Genomic DNA, 19,888 nt, shown 5'->3' with positions numbered 1-19,888 from the left:
AAGTCCAGGTCACAGTGTCAATTAAATGTGTTTACCTTAACCGGACTATTCTCAGCTCAGTTACATTCTAGTGAAAGTTCTTGCTGACTGATGCCTTCCAGGCCCTTCTTAAGAGCTCACCAGTCCTGCAACACAAGTCTCCGTGCCCATTCCTCAGTCTTGCCTTGGGTGAAAGTGGTTCTACTAGCAACAGGTTGATTTGTTTTGGCATCACATGCTGTGTCTCAGTAAATAGCCATCACGTTCCACATGTCTGCAGAAGGAGCTCTTTTATTGCTTTCAGGTCGGATTTTAACAGTTGGGAGAAACTGGCCCCTGAGTCAGAGGTCCATGGAACGGTGCAAAACTCAGAGCAGAGCGATGGGTTTGTTGCCTTGGGTGTTCATGTACTGAGCTGCCGCTACGTTGTCCAGTGTCGTGTAAGTGGTATAAAGGCCGGTGACCTGCAAGTCTGAGAAGGAGTGATCGCTGCCACTGGAGACAGGGGTGAGGCCAGGGGTGCCCAGGTCACAGTCTGAGAGGTGGAGCGGGGAGTTGCTGAAGGCACCCAAGGTATCAAGGCTGAAGCTGTCGTCTTTCATTTCCTCCCATATGTTACCTTTAAAAGATTAAATTCTGGTCACAGCAACACATCCAACCCACCCAGGCACTGTGTGTAGGGGTCAGTCCATAACTAAAGGGCTTTACCCACTGCTTAGGACCACTGCTGCTTGCAGATGGTACTACTTGTAGGTCAAAGGCAGTAAGAGTGTCTGTTCCTCCCTAAATCCTCTGGTTCCAGTAGGAGTCCAGACCTTTCCGGGCAGCATCTATCTGCCATGTGCTGACCAGAAACCCAGGGGTCACACTAGGCATCGCCACCAGCCAGGGAAGTTCTCCGTTTACAGAGGTGGAAAACCAAGGCACAAGCAGAGCTACGGTTTCCCATGGGCAGAGAGGTGTGGTGTCCCAGATCCAGCTAGCTGGACATCCCTGCTTACATCTACTGCAGTGCCTACACTTGAACCATGGAAGGTGGTTTGCTGTCCCATCTAGCACAGGGCAGAAATGCACCAAGGAAGGCCAGGGAAGTCACGCTGCAGAGGTCAGCACCCAGCACGTTTTCAGCTCAGTTACATCCCACCCCAGAGCATCCCAATGAGGACCCTGGTTATATGTTCAGTGACTATGTAGTCATATAAACCATGCTGTCCCCTACCCCAGCTTCCTTCTCCCATACCTTGCAACGCAAAATCCATAATGCTTGGGTCAAGAGCATCCACCTCGGTGTTCATGTCTGCTGTCATGTTCAGGAAGTCCGGAGGTGCACGTCCCATGGGATGGTGGGGAAGAGGGCTGTGGCTCATGTCAGGCAGAGTATGGAGAGGAGGCGTTTGTGCTGGTGCTGGTGAGTCGGGGGCGATGCGAGCCTGGGTCTGGATCTGGTGATGCAGGGGGATGGACTGCAGTGAGAGCGTCATGATCGGCTGAGGCTGCAGCTGGGAGATGGAGATTCGGCCTTGGGCTGCTGCCATGTGGTTCAGGGTGGAGACCTCAGACTCTGCCTGTTTGCTGGCCCGCCTGCAGTTCTCAGGTCTGTCAGTGATCAGCTTGTCTAGCTCCTCTGCATGAGCAATACCCATTCCCAGGGAAGAGAAGAGACAGTTTAACCCGTTTGTTCAAGCAGGGCCCAGCCAAAACATTTCACAAGTGAGCACAGCCACAGGCTTTTGCCATAAAACTGAACAGGCAGCGTCTGTCACCATACGAGATGCAGCACAGAAGGCAGGCTTTGACTGTGCAGAGAGCAAAGAAATGCCATCTACTTCCCTACCCTTAGCCCCTACCCTAGTCAACCCCCATGGCTACCCCTAACTGAGCTAAAGAAATGATCACGTGAGACTTATACACAGCAACCAAGCCACCACTGATGGCAGCTGGCCCACAGTTGCAGAACGAATCATCCTCAGCAGGTCTCCTGCTCATAGGGATACTCTGAATTCTGCCTGTATCTCAAATAAGATTTGTATGAGAAACTCCTGATGGTTTCAATGGCACTTTTGTTTTTAAGCAAAGGAGAACGGAATATCAATGATTGTATGTTAAAGATTTTGCAGTGAAAAACTCCAGTTGATTTTGCCCATACTGAGCTCCTGAAAGCTTCAAAAACCTGTGTCTTTATAAAAAAGAATGCAAAGTTTTAGTAAAGGGAGAGTTTTGCAGAGGAGCAGGCAAAAAGCTGCATTAAAATGTGACACTATAAATACTAACACTGGAGGCAGCATAACTCCTCAGAAGGTCTTGGATGTGCTAGATAGGTTAGCATGGGGGAAAAAGACAATCCACTTTAAGGTGGGGACCAATTTGCACTGAGGCCCTCCAAAAATAGCTGTCAGTTCAGTTACGTCCTCCCGCTGTAGTGTATCGCCCTGTCATACAACCTCAGGGCAGCAGCAATTACTTCATTCAGTGCAGAGCACGGGGTATTCCAGCTGAGCAGCTCAGAGGAAGAGGCCGTTGCAAGGTGTGAGAGCTCTGCACTAGCCAGCTCTGTTCCATATAACTTATTTCTTAAGATTCATGCATTCCTGGCCAAATAGCCATTTTTTCCCCTTGCCTCTCATACACATAGTAAAAGCGTAATATAAGCCCTACCTGGGTTAGCCATGCTCCTGTGAATAGCAGCTAAATCCTTCCGCTTCCACTTCTGCATCTCCTCTTCCATCTTGTCGATCTTGGCAGGATTGAGAGCCCACAGGCACCCTTTGCGAGAGGTGCCACTCATCTTGTTCTCCACCTTCTCAAAACACTTATTCAGAGACAGGTTGTGGCGCACAGAGTTCTTCCAGCCATCAGGGGCTGTCTGAAAGATGCAGAAGGATGTTAGTGAAATAAGCCATGAACAAAGTATTTGTGATGTTCTACTTCAAGTGTACGCATACCCTGAAGTAGGGAAAGTGCTCCTTCATGAAGCTGTAGATCTCGCTCACTGGGAGACTGCCTGTCTTGCTGTTCTTCAGTGCCATTGCAATCAAACAACTACAGGACAGAGAAAGACAGGAAATAACAGATTGCCTATACTTAGCCATCGTGCCTTCTTCTGGTCTAGCAATCTCGGACCCATCTCTTAAGACACAAACAGCTGGCTGATCACGGGATTACCATTCTCAAGCGCTCAGAAGTCACCCTGTGATCCTGCAGATTTTACTCCTCTGTGCTATTACTCTACCTTTATGCTGATCTCCAGGAACTAGTTTGCTTGTTCATTCCTGCTACCCTTCAGAGGCAGCTTCCACAGAATTCCTGGGCGGATGACAGGATTTTTGTTCCCTTCAAAAGGAATCAAACACTCTCGTGCTACCACACCTACAGTGTTACAGTCATCCCAATGCAGGCTGTAGGCAATACACTATTCTGCTCTCTACTCACCTATACGAATAGATCGGCTTGGGGTAATGCTTTGGATGCAGTTCTTGGGCAGAGTGAGGAGCCAGGCGTGGCTGAGAATAGTGTGGCTGAGTCCCATAGGATGTGTTGTAGATTGCTGCTGGGTTACACTGTATACAGAAGGAAAAGAAGGAAAATGTTGGATGCAAAATGTCAGTGGGTATGTAGGATTAGGGATATTTTATTGTTTTTCTTTTAAAAGAGTTCTAGACATGATCTTGGCAGGTACTTCAAGAGACAAATGACAAGCAAATAACAGTACCTGTTGTGTGTTCTGTGCTAGGGCAAACACTTGCTGTGAATGAGGAGGAGGAAAGAGTTGTTGCTGTGTTTGCAAACCAGGAGATGGCTGCCCACCTACTGCATACTGGCTCATCTGCTGAGATAAAGATAACAGACGTGTCAGTCTTGAAATTACCGACATCTTTTCCTAAGAACTGTTGCAATAATAAGCCATCGAGGCTTGCTCTTACATTTGCTCCGTGTGTTGAAATAGAATTCAGTCCCAGGATTCCCTGTGGCAGGCTGGCCTGGACATGAATCATTGCTCCAGGTGCTCCTGTCGAGTGCATATTGCTTGCCACAGGACCTATTTTGGAGAAAGCAAAGGCAATGAATGTTCGCATGAAAGTACACTTCAGAAAAGAGAGCTGACATTTATTTTTAATAGATGCAGTTGAACACAGCTAAGCTCTGGAGTGGATAATCACACCTCTCTGTGGTTTTCCATCCCAAAAGAACCTAGAGCATTTCACAAATTGCAAAGATGACATCAGCCGCTTCTAAAACTTGTTATACAGGGAATGAAAGATGACAGCTGTTTAACTGTCCACAGTGGTGTAACAGACACAGTATCTTACAAAAGGAAAAAAAACATATTCAGCACTATCTGTGCTCCAGAAGGATTTCTGCTCTAAAGCAAGCAAGATGATACACTGAGCTCTCTCAATAGAATGCCTTAGGGAACAAGTGTGTTTACCTAAAAGATGTTCACAAAGGAAAGAAAGGCATTCAGTGAACATATGCTGTAAGTCTGTGTGAAGCAAACAGGTATGGGGTAAAAGAGGTAGTCTTAATTTTATCGATGTTGAAACAAACAAGACTAATTACCTAATTTCAAAGCTGTTGAAAACCTCTGAAATGCAAGTCTTAAATACCTTGGCTCATGTTCACATAACAAGGCACCAGCAACTACACTGAGCAGAAAAGCCAATTGGATCCTGAGATCTCTGTTGCCACTGCTAGGGCACTGTGCCTCTTGAAATGAAGGAAATGTATCAGCAATAGCCTTATTGGAAGACAACAGGCTCCAGGTCTTCTGACAGGAAGTGAAATGTAATGCATTTAAAAGGAATCTACTAATAGGAAAGCTACCCTGTGTGGGGCAAAGAAAGGAGGCAGCAGGCTGTGTCGTTTAAATCGCAGTTATTTAACATCCTAACAGTTTACCTGTCTGTTGTAGCATTGCATTCTGGGCACCAAGGCTAAAATCCATTCTTCCACTGGCCATCTGTTGTAACCGAGGAACATCAACAGACGTCAGCCACGACAAGGACTGTAAGTCACTGGGGAGGTCATCTTCACTCAGCTGAGAAGGGTCAGAAGCTAAGAGTCTGCAAAATAGCATGAAAGGTTAGCAGAGAGTGGAGATGCTGCTACACTGTCCCTGGTAAGAGGGGAGATGACTGGGATGTTGAAGCTCACGTAGGTCAGTGGGGAAAACTTGTCAGGCTGGAATTCCGTTTGCAGAACTCAGATGCGACCTTTGGTTTCATAGCTGGCTGGTTACTGCTGCCCTTTACCTATTCACGTGGTCCTTCATATGATTTGAAACATTTTGGTTAAGAAAACTTCTTGTGCAGTATTTGTAGGGGAAGAAGGCATAAGAACCCGGAAGAGAAACTGCCTAGAAACAAAACCAAAGCTGATTCATTATTTTCATATTTGTCAGAAATTTGCACTCGTTGGCCTTGATGTAGAAGGAACCTGTCGGGACTTTTAACCTGACAATTTTGCATTAACCTTGAAATCCAGCGACCAGCCAGCCTTGGAAGGAGTTCCTGTGCTTCGCTCCTCAAGGACCTGTGTATGCTGCTGGCTGGAACACCTGGAGAGATCTTTTCCCAGCCACTGCATCCCATTGGTGGGGACAGATCAGCGGAGAGTTGCTGCATAAACAAAACTTTACAGATTGATCTCTTCCATTCAGATACATGAAGTTATTGATACTTAACAAGGAACCATGAAGCATATGAAACAATTTCTTAGGCAGTTTTTGACACACTAAATGATCAGAAGGAAAAACCAGTGACTGGATGTACAACACCACCCAGCCTGCCTGTAGCTGACAAAACCGAGGTGTAATGATGACAGGCTGCTTTTGGTATAAAGCTCTGTTTTTGATACATTCTGCATGCTCCATCCCACCCGGTTTGTTTTGCTTCTGATAGAGTGCATGGTACAAAACTGAAATATTGGAATATATTTACAGTGCTCAAAAATTCCTGTGTGGTCAAAACTCCAGGTAAAGTCAAATGAAGGGCTAAACTACTTTTATTTCTGTTAAACAATATTGAAGAATTCATGGGTATCTTGAGGAATAAAGCAGCAATTAGAACATGTCAGGAAGTTATCATTAGATACGCAGGGTAAATCCAAAGGGATTCAGATCCAGGAAAACATCTTTCTCTTTCAGAAGAACATAGTTTAGTTGGATGTAGTTGATTTTGCTTTCAAAACAAAGGCTTTAAAGAGCTCTCTCATAAAGATGTTAAAGCCAGCTGTGTGGTACTAATGCGTGTTCATTGCCAAATGACAACGCAGAAACCTTAAATAAATCTGGTCTCTTGCTGAAGCATCTTTTATGTTTTACACGATTCTAAATCAGCTTAAAAGAACAAGGCAGAGCTCTAGTGCCTGGCTGCCCAGGAGCTTTCAGCTCCTCTATTCATGATTTCCAGAAACACGTATCAAAGTTCCCTAAACTATTATCTGGGAGATCTTTAAAGCAGAATGTAATGTATTTGTTTGTAAAAAGATTTTGAAAAGAAGAAAAGGAAAAAAACCCAACACCTGACCAGAAGCCAAAAGCTCAAATCCTGGCCAAAAAACATCTTCAAATCTCTCTCCCAGCCTACCCTGTTTTCTTTCTCCTACTGTAGTTATAGTGCAATAATTAGCATTGCCATGGTTACTGCTGTTCAGTTATTTTGTGAGGCCTGGGACTTAAATACATAAAAAGACTATCAGGTGACGGCTCTCCCGGCCTGGAGATTGGCTGGATTGGAAGTAAACAAGAGCATTAAATGATTTGAAAACTGGGCAGGCTCATGTCGTTTGCAACAGTTGGGCCCATTCATGGGAAGCTGATAACCCATTGTGCCGCCAACGACTGCTGCCCGGTGGCACGTGGCCTCGATTGTTTTTGAGATTCTTGCTTAATTGTTCCCCCCCCCCCTCTTTTTTACAAACTTCACATTAATCTGGCTGAATGACAGCCGACACACAACACACATGCACATGCCATCTGGCACCCCGGTCCCTGCCAGTCCTCTCAGACAAGTCAGCTCCTTCAACAAATAACGGGGTCAGATGGGCGGCGAGGGTCAGCACCCACTGCACACGCCTCCTGTCAGGCAATGAATCCACCACATGCCCTCGCTGCTCCTCCGCATGGGACGAGCATCTCTGCGCCAGAGGACCGTGGGAGTCGCAGTGGTGCTCAGCAGCCTTCCCGGCTTTAGCTTTTTGGGAAACAAAGGCCCCTGCTTCACACTCACCCTAGGTGCACTCATCCTGGTGCTCTTTCTAGTTGTGGGAATGACTGGCGATGCCCTGGGTGTGGTTGGATGCCATCAGAAGCTTGAACCACAATTCTCCTACTTGCCAGTTAACATCGCGCAGCGTACCTCTCTCAGCATCCTTGTGGTGCAGACCCACGCAGCTCCCTGCCTCTCGCACTAATGCTGTGGATCCAAACGAGGGCAAGGAAGGTGACCGAACTTTTAAGTTGGCATAACATCCATTAGGCTCTATTTTAAACAGATACAAAGATGCGATAATATCTAATAACTAGACAAGTGTGCAAGCCAGCTCTTTTTCCAAGGCAAAGACATTTCCTTCCCTTCCCCATCCTAGTATGGCAGGGCTGTTTGAATTTGAGTTTACAGTTCTTTTAAAATCACCTCTGGCTATTCACTTACATTTTATCTTTTTTTTAATGGATTTGTTGGTTGTTCAGAATAACTGTTTTCATTAACAGTGGGGGGAAAAGTATATTTAATCAGAATAAAATATTTCACATTTAAGGATTATTCTTCAGGTTGCCTTCAAAACCAATGTTGAAATTTCATATGTCTTACAGAAGGTGAAACTGCTTTAAGTATGCCCATCGCTGTCTGACTGAGGTGTTTTAAATGCCCAGATATATTCTGCAGCATAAAACCAGTTTATCTCACAGTACACAGGCTCAACGCGTGTCCTGCTTTTAGTGAAAAAATGCTAATCTAACTGCCTCTGGAAAGAGAGCTATGCATAGTAATACCTAACACTTTAATCTCATAGGGTTCAATCTTTCTGACCTGAAAAATTGCCTGTGCCAAGCCAACCACAAATACATAAGTACGTACTGTAATATCGTGTGTACTTTGATTCTGTTCCCCTCCACCACCCTTTTCATCTCACGTTTGAGTGTAAACTTCAGGAGTCAGAGATCCTGTCTTTAGATGGGTGTTCACAGCCCCTGGCACAATGGGGCACTGTAGTAAAAGCAGCCATTTCCTTTCAATGCATGTAAATGAGATAAATAGTGATACGCTGTAATTAATGCACACTACTGAAAATGTCTCCAGCTGCACATTCCCCAGGGCTGGTTGGTATAGACGATGAACTACTAAACCCCTATGAAGAAAAGGTTACAGTCACACCAAATGTGTTGCAAACATGATATTATTTTTAAAGGTGTGGTGAAATAATGCAACTCTACTTATACCCCTCTCCTTTCAGACCTCTGCAGGAAAACACCCTTCTGTTTCTATGTGTTTCTAGCCTAGAAAGGCACCTGCATTAGTAAGAATCCACATGATGATGAGGATTTAAGCCCCAGTTCTCCTCTATGTATCAGAGGATGCTGGCCTCCTGTGAAAAGTGCTCTGAGAGCTATGGTAGGTATGATACAGAAATGCTCAGTGGTAGCATTAATCTTTGCTATCTGCTCTATCATGTGCTGCCCAAAATATTTATCCAATCAGGACAATAGATCTTGGCCACCAGCCAGCCTGCACAAAGTTTACTTTTCCAGAATCAGGAAAAATACCCCTTGGAATAAAACCCCTTTCCAGATCTCTTGATACTGAGCTCCAGACCTTCCTGCCTGCAGTAACAGACAAATTGCACTCCTGCATTGGTTGCACATCTGACAAAGCTCACTAAAGCCTGTCAGCAGTGCAAAATCATGTTAGATGTACCTAAAGATATCTCTACTTCCCCCCCTCCCCCGCCATCAAGTACATCCTGCAGGCACAACAGCTAGCAGGATGGAATGAAATTCATTCCTGGCATAACTTTGTGGGAATCTGCAACTAACATCAGAGTTGAATTTGAATCTATATTCATAGATCTAACTTTACCACCTTCCTCACGTTGAGCTGTTCTAATGAGCTGGATCTAAGGTAGTTCATCACCACAGAAACCGCTGTCAAAGTGAACTATCCACTTCTACATTTGCAAATGCCATAGTATGGTGAACTTGTCACTGGAGACTATAGGGACCATCTCTTCAACATCATTCTAGAATAGTCTGTCAAACAAGTTTGTTAAGACTAAAGGAAAGCTTGGCAATGACAAGCATACTTTAAGATGTTTTATCTCCAGATAGTTTAGCCAATAACTGGGGATTCCCGTTTATGATTTGGTACGCAGTTACGTATTTCTATGCATACTGCACCATTCGCACTGCATTGGACTCTGCTTGTTTGTTCTGGACTCTGTCCCTAAAAGGTATAAGCACTCAAACTGGTTGATGTTGTAGGGCAAATCCAATGCTACAGGTTCTCTCAAAGGGATTAGTGTGCGGTGGCAACTCATCATTGCCTCCATTCTAAACAAAGTCAGACCAAACCATTTTGGTTGCATTTGGCATATTCACCTTCAACCATAGTTTTAAGATGTCTTTCACTCGATGGACAATTTTTATTACCATTGCCAGCACTGACATCTGAGCTTTTTGCCTATGCTTAAGTAATACAAATAGAAGCAATCAGGGCTGATAGCTTCTTAATTAGCTGTTTGCAATGGTTTATCCAGTGGGAGTGAAAATTGAACACAACAAGTCCTAAGAAAACTTCTTCTTGAAGTGGTGATGAGAAACTGTTTTCTTTTGTCTGGGATTACATTATGTACTCAGTGCAAGTACAGTGATTTCTCATATGTAAGCTGAACAAGGAAAATATTTATGTTTTGTGACTCTTCAGCTGTCTCCATGGTGAGGAGTATTGTCCATTTTATTGAAGGAGTCAACTTCACTGTCTCCTTTTGCTCCTTACTCCATCTGCTCTGCTACTTTCCTCTATGCACTTCTCTTCCCACCTTTCTCCCTTACAGGCGCTTTTCCCTGCAACAGGTTCTGTTTTCCGCACTCAAAACAACCTGCCTCTCTCATCCCTGTTCCTGCACCAGCTCCTCTCCTGCTTCAGCCAGCAGCTCTCACTGCCGCTTTCTGTCTGCAATTATTCTTTGCCTCTTGAAGGCACACCACCCATCCAGTCCCAAACCACCAGGCCGCCTTTCTCTCCTCCCTGTCTTCAAGTTCTTTGAGTAATTTATGGCCTTGCTGGACTTAAGAACAGAAATTAGGCAGCTTTCCAGGGACAACCAGAAAGTCCCTCCTCAGCTTCAGCTCAAGAAACTTTGGATTATAGGAGCCAAAACTAGTAAGGAAAAAGCAAATAACATGATTACCCTGTCAGATGTTGCTGTTCTCCTTTTCTTACACCGTGGTTCAGAAGATGATTCTCCAAAAAACTTCTGCAAAGGCACTTAGTGCTAACAGGACAGGCTATAGATGTGCTCCTGGAGACTTTTATACATTTCAGCTCTGAGTTTCATAATGCCTCATTACATCATTTTGGTATGAGATGAAGGGAAACTGAATTACAAGTGACCTACGTGATTTGCTTAAGCCTAAGAGGAAGTTAGCAGCAATGTCAGCACTGAACTCCCAGCCACTTGCTCCCTGCTGTGCTTTACCCACATAACCATCCCAAGGTTCAGATTTGCTAAATGCAGCCAGTATCTGACTCTGCGACCTGTTTTGCTAAAAAAAGAACAAACAAACAAACAAAACCCAAACCTGTGACTAGTGTCAAAATAGGCTTCTCCTTGATGCAAAAATGTGTTGAAGTACCATGCACTACAGGAATGTTTTCTGTTAAAACCAGGAGCATTGTCCACCTGGGAAGCTATTTTTCCCTTTGACATTGCTTCAGCTGCTATTTATTAGCATTGAACTGATCTATCTGCCTGGGATCTTGTGTAGTTATTTACTTCAGTGTAAAGGGAATATAAAATACACTACCTTTTGTTTTGCACTGTTGTAAGAACTTGTCTCAAGTGCATTAATTGCTGCTGCTGTCATGCAGTAATTCTGCTTTCCGCATGTACAAGGTTTTTTAAATGGGTAAAATAAGAGCGGTGTGCCATGAGCATCTGAGATCTCACAGGAATGCTGAAAAAGTCCAAATTCCTTTTCTGCTTCCTTGTTTTGAACAAGGGGTCAAGTGCCTTTTTTGAGGTGAGGTATGAACTCTGTTCTGGTTTCACTGGAGGCAGATGAGCTTGAGAAGCCTGCAAGACATCACCTGGGTACAGACCAGTCTTTCCCATCTCTGCCTGCAACTGCAAGACAATTTGAGGAGCAAGGGCCACAATTTTTTTATTAATACAGATTAGCACATTTCAGGAACTGCATAGGAAACAGTTGAGCTAATCCACTTAAATCAATCCACAGTGGCCTGAGTTTAACTGATTCCTAGGAGGTTTCTCACATTTTTTTGAAAGAATGAAGCAACTACTGTGATGAAATTCCTCCGACACATCGAGTCATTATCTCACTCCCTATCAGACACACATGGTGTCAAGGGAATGGATGCTGACATTTTCTTCAGGAACAATTACGGTTTTGTTAGTTATGCATTTGTAACCTTTTGTCTGCAGAAATTTCCTTCATGCAAACTCCCAGACTCCATCCATCCCCAGTGGTGACTGTCAGGAGGCCTGAGCTGTAGCTTGCTCTCCAGAAACCAAAGTGCAAAACCAGATATGAGACTACCACTTAGGAGACCTCAAATGTTCTGTGTGTCATAAAGACTTTCCACCTTTTTCACCACTGTAAGGCAGTCACATCCGGAATGTATGGAATACAGCAGTTGCATGTTTATGTGTCTGTGCTTCTTAATTGATTTTATGCTAAAAACTATGCTAGCATAAATTACTAAAACAAAAATTTAATCAGACTATCTAATGAGCCAATGAATATAGACCCTTTTTTTAAGAACCAAGGGGACAATTAAAATGGGGTGAAGGAGGATATAGTCTATTAATATGTTGAATGATTAGTGATTGAGTAACAACTTTTTATCAAAAAGATATCTATTTAAAACTGAATTTCTGCTTAACATGTATAGAGAATGCATTGCAAGGCCTTCAAAATGCCATATAAGGCTTCTATCAGCTGGAAACACATAGTAATATAAAGAAATAGAAACATGGTCCCTACACAAAATATTGAGCTGCAAGTTAATTTATCTTATTGATCTTGGGTTAGCTTTACATCTTAAGTAATGTTATTTCTTTAAATAGAATTGCACATTTTAGTTATTTCTTTCAAAATATAAATGCCACATTGTTACCTAGAGTGATGATTTGATTCCTTAAGTTGGATTTTCACATATGCTAAGTAATCCATAGCAAGTCATTCTTTGTCTCCCTTCTAATGGCCTGGTTTTCATAGCATGATTTATTATATGATATGTAATAAACCACACATAACTGTACCTAGTTTGGGAATGGGATAGTCCCTGAGAAAAATAAGCATGCTGCTGCATTTGAAAACCAAAAATGTTGAATTAAGATAATACCAAGTTTTATCTGGGAGAGAACTTACAGGTCTGTAAGTGTTTTTGCAGTCTTAGTCCAGGCCCACCTTGGCCTCTCATCTGCCTCCCTGGGGCTTCTGTTGCTCAAGCTCTGCCTATTAAATCTCATTCTGCACTTGTGTACATCACAGTAGGTCTTTTACTTCTTTTGCACTGGTTATGCATGTTAAATCAAACTAGACTGCAAAAAGATAGACTGCAGATTTCAATTAAAAATATTGCTTGAAGACCACAGCATTCAGGAGCTGAAGAACCTTGTTTCTCAGAGACCAGCTCCAAGCCCACTGAAGACCATGGGAGCTCTCCACTAAATTAGTAGTCTTTGAGTTGCCTCCTATAATTTACATAGTTTTGTGCTGAAATGACCACAAGCACACCACTGCATAGTAAACTTGTAGTCTGCCTATTGCTTTGATTTAAATATAAAAATATTTACACTGAAACATATGTTAGATTATTAATTATAATTAACAAGAATAAAGTGTTAGGGGTTAAAAAACCCCAGTGTGTTACAAGTCTCTAGTTTTAGTCCCTGAAATGTAAAATGAAATCATTAGAAATATATGTCACTACTACAATTATGAAAATATTGAGTTTAGTGGTATTTTCTCTGGGAGAGTGAGAGGCATCTGCTAATATTAAGTATTACTTTGCATTGGCAGCCAGGCAGTGACAGTGCCATAAAAACATAGGCATCAGAGAAGATAAGACGGCCCTTAATCATTCCTGGACAGTAGGACATTTTATATCCCACAGCTGCATCACTGGAAAAGATACTTGTCTAAAATCATTTTACTGTGGTGCAAATAGTCCCTGGACTTTGCACAGCAGTCTAATCCTCATCACTACTCTATGTGCTACAACAAATTTACTATAGATGCTTTGGATCCACAGAATTCAAAGACCTGCTAAAATCAGGGATTTTTTTTTTTTTTCTCATCCATTTAAAAAAGGAAAAAAAAAAAAAAGAAAAAAATTCCCATTGTTTCAAACTGCAAGCATAAGCTGCATGAAAACTTATCAATATTTGCTGATTTGATCCCCTGCTTACATGCCCACACACTCCCCTCCCTTTTCAGTGTTTCCTCCTGCACACTTGCAGGAAAGGCTGGTCTCCTCCAAGTCCAACTGTCCCATTGAAAGATTCCAAGTGAGACAGAAGAGTATTCTCAGCACAGCCCCAGCCTCCCACTCACTAATTGGAGGCCATTCCCCATTTTGTGGAGCCTTGATGCTCCCCCATGGAGAACTCAGGACTGTGGGTTCCAGTCTTGGACTGTGGTGACAGCAGGAGAGTAAACAGAGCTGATAGAATTTGACAGGTCTATTCTTTTCTTAAAATCATTCAGTCTAAAAGATTTTCTTTTACATAATCCAAAGTGTTTTCTCATGAAGTAGGACAAATACTGCTCTGCATTTATGGTGCAGTTCAGATTTTATGCATTTTTATCAGAATTTGCCACTACTAAATGAGGTCAAATAATTCATTTTAAAGCTGCATTAAAGAAATCCCAAGTGGGTTAAAAACTTTAGACAACTGGGATCTTTGAGTTCAAAATGTTTAACAGACAATCTAAAGTAGTTTTTAAAAGCAGATGACTTCTGAATAAAAGAAGAAACTCTTACAATTCCTTTACTGGCAGTAAGATAAATCCTATCTTTCTCCCCCCAAAAGAGTGTTTTTTCTGCAGCTATGAGTTAAAGAATAGTTCCCTCCATAAAGACAGTCTTTGTTAAGGTGGTACATTCTTCAGGGCACTGAAGATACAGACTTAAATATAAGTACCCAGAAGTCTCTCTCATACATACCCTTCGTTAAATACTGAATAATTTCTTTACAAATATTTACATAGCCAACAAAAATGCCTAGAGCAAATAGTGCTTTAATAAACAGCAAAACAGAGTTCCACAAACCTTTTTCCACAGTGGCTTCAGAGAGTATAACAAATCACTTGTTGAGCTGCAAGAGGCTGCAGTGCAGTGTTTGCATTTTGAATAGAGAGAGGCTGATAGAAGAATACCTGCGGCAGACCACTTTTACCCATAGAAAAGGGTGAAAACACCCTCAGGCTGGGAGGAAGGAGATAGTCTCTCACTCCTCATTTTAAAAAAAGATATATTTTTTTTTTTTTTTTTTTTTTTTCACTGTGAGAACTGGATCGTGTTCTGCTATTCTGTATTTCTTGGAACTTTGCATCATGTGACAAGATGTAACCTAACTTAACCCAGTGCACTGTAATTCATGCAGAACTATCCCATGACTTCTAACAATACTTTTGAACAATAAATGGGTGCGTAGAGTTATAGGTAAATTATCAAAGGCTGTTGACAAATCCAGGTTTGTTCCCACCGATATTAGAAGACCTTTGACATGTCAGTGCTTTGGAGTACTACATAAGTACTTGTTTTAATAAAAAGCTCTTCTAGTGTCTATTGCACTTGATTTAGTCTCTCCATGACTGCTTCATAACAATGCAAAATGTGATCTGAAAGGGAACTTTTAAGCAATTATTATTTAACAAGAATATCCTTCTCTGGCAACACTCATACAGTAGGGAGAGTATAATGGAAGATCAACCCAAGGCTTTGAAGGTGTATTTATCAAACATAGTTTAGTATCAAAATACTTTAAACAGGAACTCTTCTAAACGTAATGCATTGTAACCCCTCACCACCTTACAAATCTACTTTACAGTGGAGAAAAAAATGCAGTTAACTCTTTTTAAAAAAAAAAAAGTTTATTTCTATATGCGAAGGTTTTTTCTTTTAGGAAATAATGGGAAAACAACATCCGTTAGCAGGCTGTGACAGTGCAGTGCGTATTTTTGAAATCAATAAACGCCTCACCTGTACTCCTGTGAAGGGTGGTGATTTTGCCCTGAATTCCTAATGATTCCTGACATTATGGACGGGATATCACTTTCTATCATCTCCTTGGCAAAAGACAAGAAAACAGAAAGAAGCCGTTCAGGCAGCAGTAGCTATCCAGCACTTCAGCAGCGGGCAGAAGACAACAAAACCCCAGCCGAAACCCAGGACTATAGGAAAGTAAAGCCCAACTTATATTATCTTTACCTCCGGGTGCACTGGTTTTATTTGGGCCAGGCAATGGAGTAAAAGGTTTTACGGGGGGGACGGACGGACGGACGACCACAACGACACGGGACACACGGACACCAAACAACCAACCACCCCAAAAAAGCAGCTCAGAATGGGAACCTTGCCCCTGATGGAGGGAGCATCAATGGACCGTGGGCACGGTGGGGCGGTTCGGATGTCAGAGGGCTGTCGGTACCGGGAGCACCGGAGTCAGCCGGGGGAACACTCCCTCCTCGGGGCTGCTCTTAAACTCCCATAAAAGCATCCGCGTAGCATTTATGAAAAGCAAGCTGCGGTAACGTCCAATGGTCTAAGTACGTCCAGGCTGCCCCCCGAGGAAGAGAGGAGGGAGCCCGGCGGGAACCGAGCCCCGGTGCCCACGGAGCCGCCCCGAGGGCTCTCCCGAGCCCTTGGCGGCGGCAGCCAAGGAGGATCCCCGCGTCCCGCCGCCCCGACACCCCGCACCCCGGCCTGCCCGCACCTCCCGGCCGAGCGCTGCTTGCTCCTTCCACAAACCTGGCGGGCCGGGGCCCGGGGGCCCGGCCGGAGCTCCGCGGCTGCGGCCCGGCGCGGCGGGGTCTCCCTCTGAGGGGGGGGGGGGGGGTTGCGGGGAAAGGGGTGGGGGTGGGGGGACGGGGGCGGGCTGGAGCTGGCCCTGAGGGGGATGGAGCCGGCGGTGGCGGCTCGGAGCCGCGGCGAGTCGGCGGCGGGGCCGGGCTCCAGCCCGTTTTTAAATTTCCCTCTCAGGAGCTGTCCAGCCTGGAGCATGCGCGGCCGGGGGCCGCCCGCAGGGTCAGGGCCGGGGCAGGGCCGGGGGAACGCGGCGTTTTCCCGTCAACCGCCGCAGCGCTGCGCCAACCCCCCCCCCCCCCCAGGCCCGCCCTGCTAGCGCCCGGGGGACCTGGCCATGGGGAGGGCGAAGGGGTTGGGCAGGGGAATTTGAAAGAAAAAGAACCAAAAAAAAAAAAAAATCCCACCCCCAAAAACCAAACAGCCCAACTTCTTGCAACTTTCCCGAGAGAGGAAGGGGGAGGGGGACCCACCCAGCGCGTTCAAACGGGCACCGGCCGTTTGAGCGGGGCGGCGGGAATAAATGTGTGAGGGGGAGCGGGGCGGGGGCCGCTCTGGGGACCGCCGTGGCCCCGGCGGAGAGCCGCCCGCCCGCCCGCCGGAGCTGGGGCGGCACCTCGGAGGGAGCTTGCGCCGGTCCCCGGTGTCCGCAGACCCCGCTGCCCCACACGGTTCGCGGCGGGAAAGGGTGAGCAGGCAGCGCCTGGGTCCGCCTCTCCCCGCCCGCCGCCGGCGCTCGCTTTCCCCGCCGCTGATCCCGCCGTGCCTGGGTCCGGCCTCCAGTCCCTGCCCCTCCGCGGGAAGATGCCCGGGAGCGGCCGGTAGACCTTCTCTCAGGCGGGCCCGGCGGCGGGCAGCGCCCGGGGGGAGGGAGCCGGGGCAGCCGCGGGTGCAGGCGGGGAGGCTCCGTGCCGCCCGTCCCGCCGCCTCCTCAGCGGCGAGGGGCTGCGACGCTGGGGTGTGAGGAAACCGGCCCAGCGCTGGCTGCCGGGACGGGGGTGCGGGGGAGAAGATGGCTTCCCGTGTGGGGAGCGGGGAGCAGGGACCTGGACCTGCCGGGGGGTGAGGAGGGAGCGTGTGCCTGCCCCCGTGGAGAGGGGACGGCTCTCCCCGTGGGCCTGCGGCCTGGGAGGCGAGAGGGCTTTCCCCGTTGCGGGGTGGGCAGAGACTGAGAGGAAGCGTTCCTCTCCCTGGCAGGGCTGGAGGGCACCCGTGGGGACGGAGGGTGGTGGTGCTAGGAGTGCCAGGCGGCCAGGAGGGCCCTGGGTGGTCTGGAGACCAGGCCACAGGGTGCCTTGTAGGCGTGGGCACCTTGCTTCAGCTAATTTAATACATAAAACATAAATAGGAAATAGAAGAATTCATTCTGACGGCAATACTTTTACATCCTCTTTCACCAGAGGCTTTTTAAGTGCGGTGCACCCCTCAGATAGCGAAGTCTGACAGCAAAGGCCTGAGGTCAGGACAGCGTTACCTCCCTGTACCCGATAGATGGGCGTGAAACAGCCGAACCAAGGTCCAGCCCTGTGCCGGCGGAGGGTCAGCCCCAGAGACTATTGGCCTGGACTTGCTGGGTCTTTTCTGGAGTCCAGGCTTTTCTTCCCGTAAGCCCATCATCAAAACAGGTGCCAGCTTTACTTGTCATGAAAGGTGACGTTTATGCAGAAGCAGTCCAAAATCAGTGATGAAACCAGGTCATTTGGACTCTGCATAGCAAAGCATAAATGTGGAAATACTTTCAATATACTTGCAGCATGAAAACCCAGAAGACTCATGAGAAATTTATTTCCTTGTGCTTGACAGTTTACCACACGGTATAGAGGGAATGAAATGTGAAGACAGAGGAGATCTTTTCTTCTGCTCTTAATGAGAATCTGTTCACTTCAATGAGCATCAAATCTTTCTCCGTTAATTACTGTCAATAGAAATGGAGAGTAATCAATACTTCTCAGCATCAAGGCCTATACCAGGCACATATGGAGAACCAAAAAAGCAGAATAAAAGAAAAAGTCATAGTACTGCTAGAGCCTAAGGCGTAGAGTTTGCACAGTTGCGAGTGTTCCCTTAATTACAGTGGTATATCGTGCTGCTTTTATAACTTATTACAAGGTCATCTCATAGTTGTTATATACTTACCTCATAACTCAAAAAACCGCTTTTTTAAAAAAATGCATTCCTGTAGCTTAATATTTGCAGGAGGGGTAAAGATAAAACACGGCATTTCTTTTATTAGACTTTCTTGGAATCTGCTCAAGCCATTGTGTTGAACTTTTCGCTTGACTGGTTTCCTTGTAGCAATACATTCAGTGCACAAATTCGCTTCTCTTATTCAGGTGATTTGCATACCTCCTGCTTGGAACGGCCAGATTATAACAGGTAAGGAGTAGAAGGGTGACTTATACCCGTCTTGCTCACTAGGGGAGCTTAAACTGAAATGTGAAGGGATAAAGAGCTTAGTTCTCCAAACACTTAGAAGAGTACATAGCAAGTTGCAACAAGGAAAGTTCTGGTTAAATATTACAAAGCAAGTTTTCACAATGAGGGTAGCCCAAGATTGCAGCGGGGCACAGAGGGGTGGTGAGTCCCTGCTCTTGGAGATACTCAGAATTTGACTGGACAGAGCTCTGAGCAAATGGATCTGCTTTGGTCCTGCTTTGAGCAGAGGTTTAGAGCACAGACCTCGAAGGTCCCTTCCAACCTAAATTACCCTGTGATTCCATAACGGTGGCATGTACTACTCCTTGGGAAACATGCACATGAATATTTGCAGGCTGGGATTTTTGTGACTGCTGAGCAGAGCAGGTGGTGGAGTCTGCCAGTTACCAGGTGAAACACTGTTAAAATTATCAAACAGTTTTAAAAGCAGGGTTTCCTTAATAAGCAGCTGGCCTTAGAAGTTATGAATGTTTTTGCTGTTACTTACATATATTTTTCAGAAATTCTTTGACTGTTTTGTGTTATGTCAGCTCAAAGTTTGAATGCAGGTAAGCCATAAATTGATGACTGGATTTAGAGAGATTGCCTGTAGCCAGTTTTTCCTTGGTTTAGGTGTTTTCTCAGCAGTTAGTGTTACACGAGAGACATTATGCTGCCTAAGAGAATAGCATGAAAAGGGATATCAGTGAGTATTATTTTCTTATATACATTAGCTGGGTTCCTTTTCGTTATTTAAAATGAGAGAATACAAGCTATGGACAATTGCTGTTTTCATTTACAGTCTTGTCTAAGTTAAAGAATAGGGCAAGTTCACCTGATGCAACTGAAATTATTTTTACAGTGAATATTGGCAGAGAAATGTGTATTAGAAATTGGATTAATAGAAATACCTATCTCATTTACTTTGGCGGCATATAAAATCACATATAGCCTTTAAAATAACGTAAAGTTCCGCAAATAAATTATTCCTTTCTTTGGAGTAAATAGTTTGTAGCAAATAATGCAGTAAAACAACAGAGACGAAAGAGGGATTTGCTTTGTAAAGGCACTGACTTTCTTCTGTGTGAATTTCTCCTAAAATTATCTTGCATTTCTATAGACTATCGTTTAAAATGTAGTAGCTTCCTTTGAATGATGAACTGAATTCAATTTGCTACCAGCTGAGGTCATCATAAAACAAGTTTGTTTTATTTTCCATGCTCTCA

At 45.0% G+C, this 19,888-nt stretch overlaps 2 protein-coding genes across 3 annotated transcripts in view; both read right to left on the bottom strand.

Moving 5' to 3' along the window:
- SVOP (SV2 related protein) overlaps positions 1 to 19,888 on the bottom strand; it is a 263,464-nt gene that overhangs the window by 82,407 nt on the left and 161,169 nt on the right. The window lies entirely within an intron of this gene.
- On the bottom strand, positions 174 to 15,508 carry FOXN4 (forkhead box N4). 2 transcript variants are annotated; one of them, XM_049806522.1, is made up of 10 exons: positions 15,426 to 15,508; positions 11,856 to 11,865; positions 4,876 to 5,023; positions 3,900 to 4,015; positions 3,689 to 3,802; positions 3,409 to 3,536; positions 2,922 to 3,018; positions 2,635 to 2,842; positions 1,220 to 1,603; positions 174 to 598 (listed from the first exon to the last, which is right to left on the bottom strand). In XM_049806522.1, exons 1-10 carry the CDS (start codon positions 15,506 to 15,508, stop codon positions 348 to 350), a joined length of 1,539 nt encoding a protein of 512 aa, XP_049662479.1. In that variant the 3' UTR covers positions 174 to 347. The 2 variants fall into 2 exon arrangements, with proteins under 2 accessions (XP_049662479.1, XP_049662478.1); XM_049806521.1 differs by lacking the exon at positions 11,856 to 11,865 and having other exon boundaries at positions 4,876 to 5,039.

The sequence above is a fragment of the Accipiter gentilis genome, chromosome 7, assembly GCF_929443795.1.
Source record: "Accipiter gentilis chromosome 7, bAccGen1.1, whole genome shotgun sequence".
Classification (NCBI taxonomy): Eukaryota; Metazoa; Chordata; class Aves; order Accipitriformes; family Accipitridae; genus Astur; species Astur gentilis.
Note: the sequence above shows the minus strand (reverse complement) of the source record. Positions and strands in the feature narration are given on the sequence as shown.

Excerpts from the sequence above, each read along its gene's own strand:
- FOXN4 (XM_049806521.1), bottom strand. The coding sequence starts at position 15,508 with ATGATAGAAAGTGATATCCCGTCCATAATGTCAGGAATCATTAGGAAT. Across the intron at positions 3,803-3,899 it reads TTTCAACACACGGAGCAAAT|ATGAGCCAGTATGCAGTAGG; the intron begins GTAAGAGCAAGC and ends TTATCTCAGCAG. Across the intron at positions 1,604-2,634 it reads CAGGAGCATGGCTAACCCAG|AGGAGCTAGACAAGCTGATC; the intron begins GTAGGGCTTATA and ends TTGCTCATGCAG.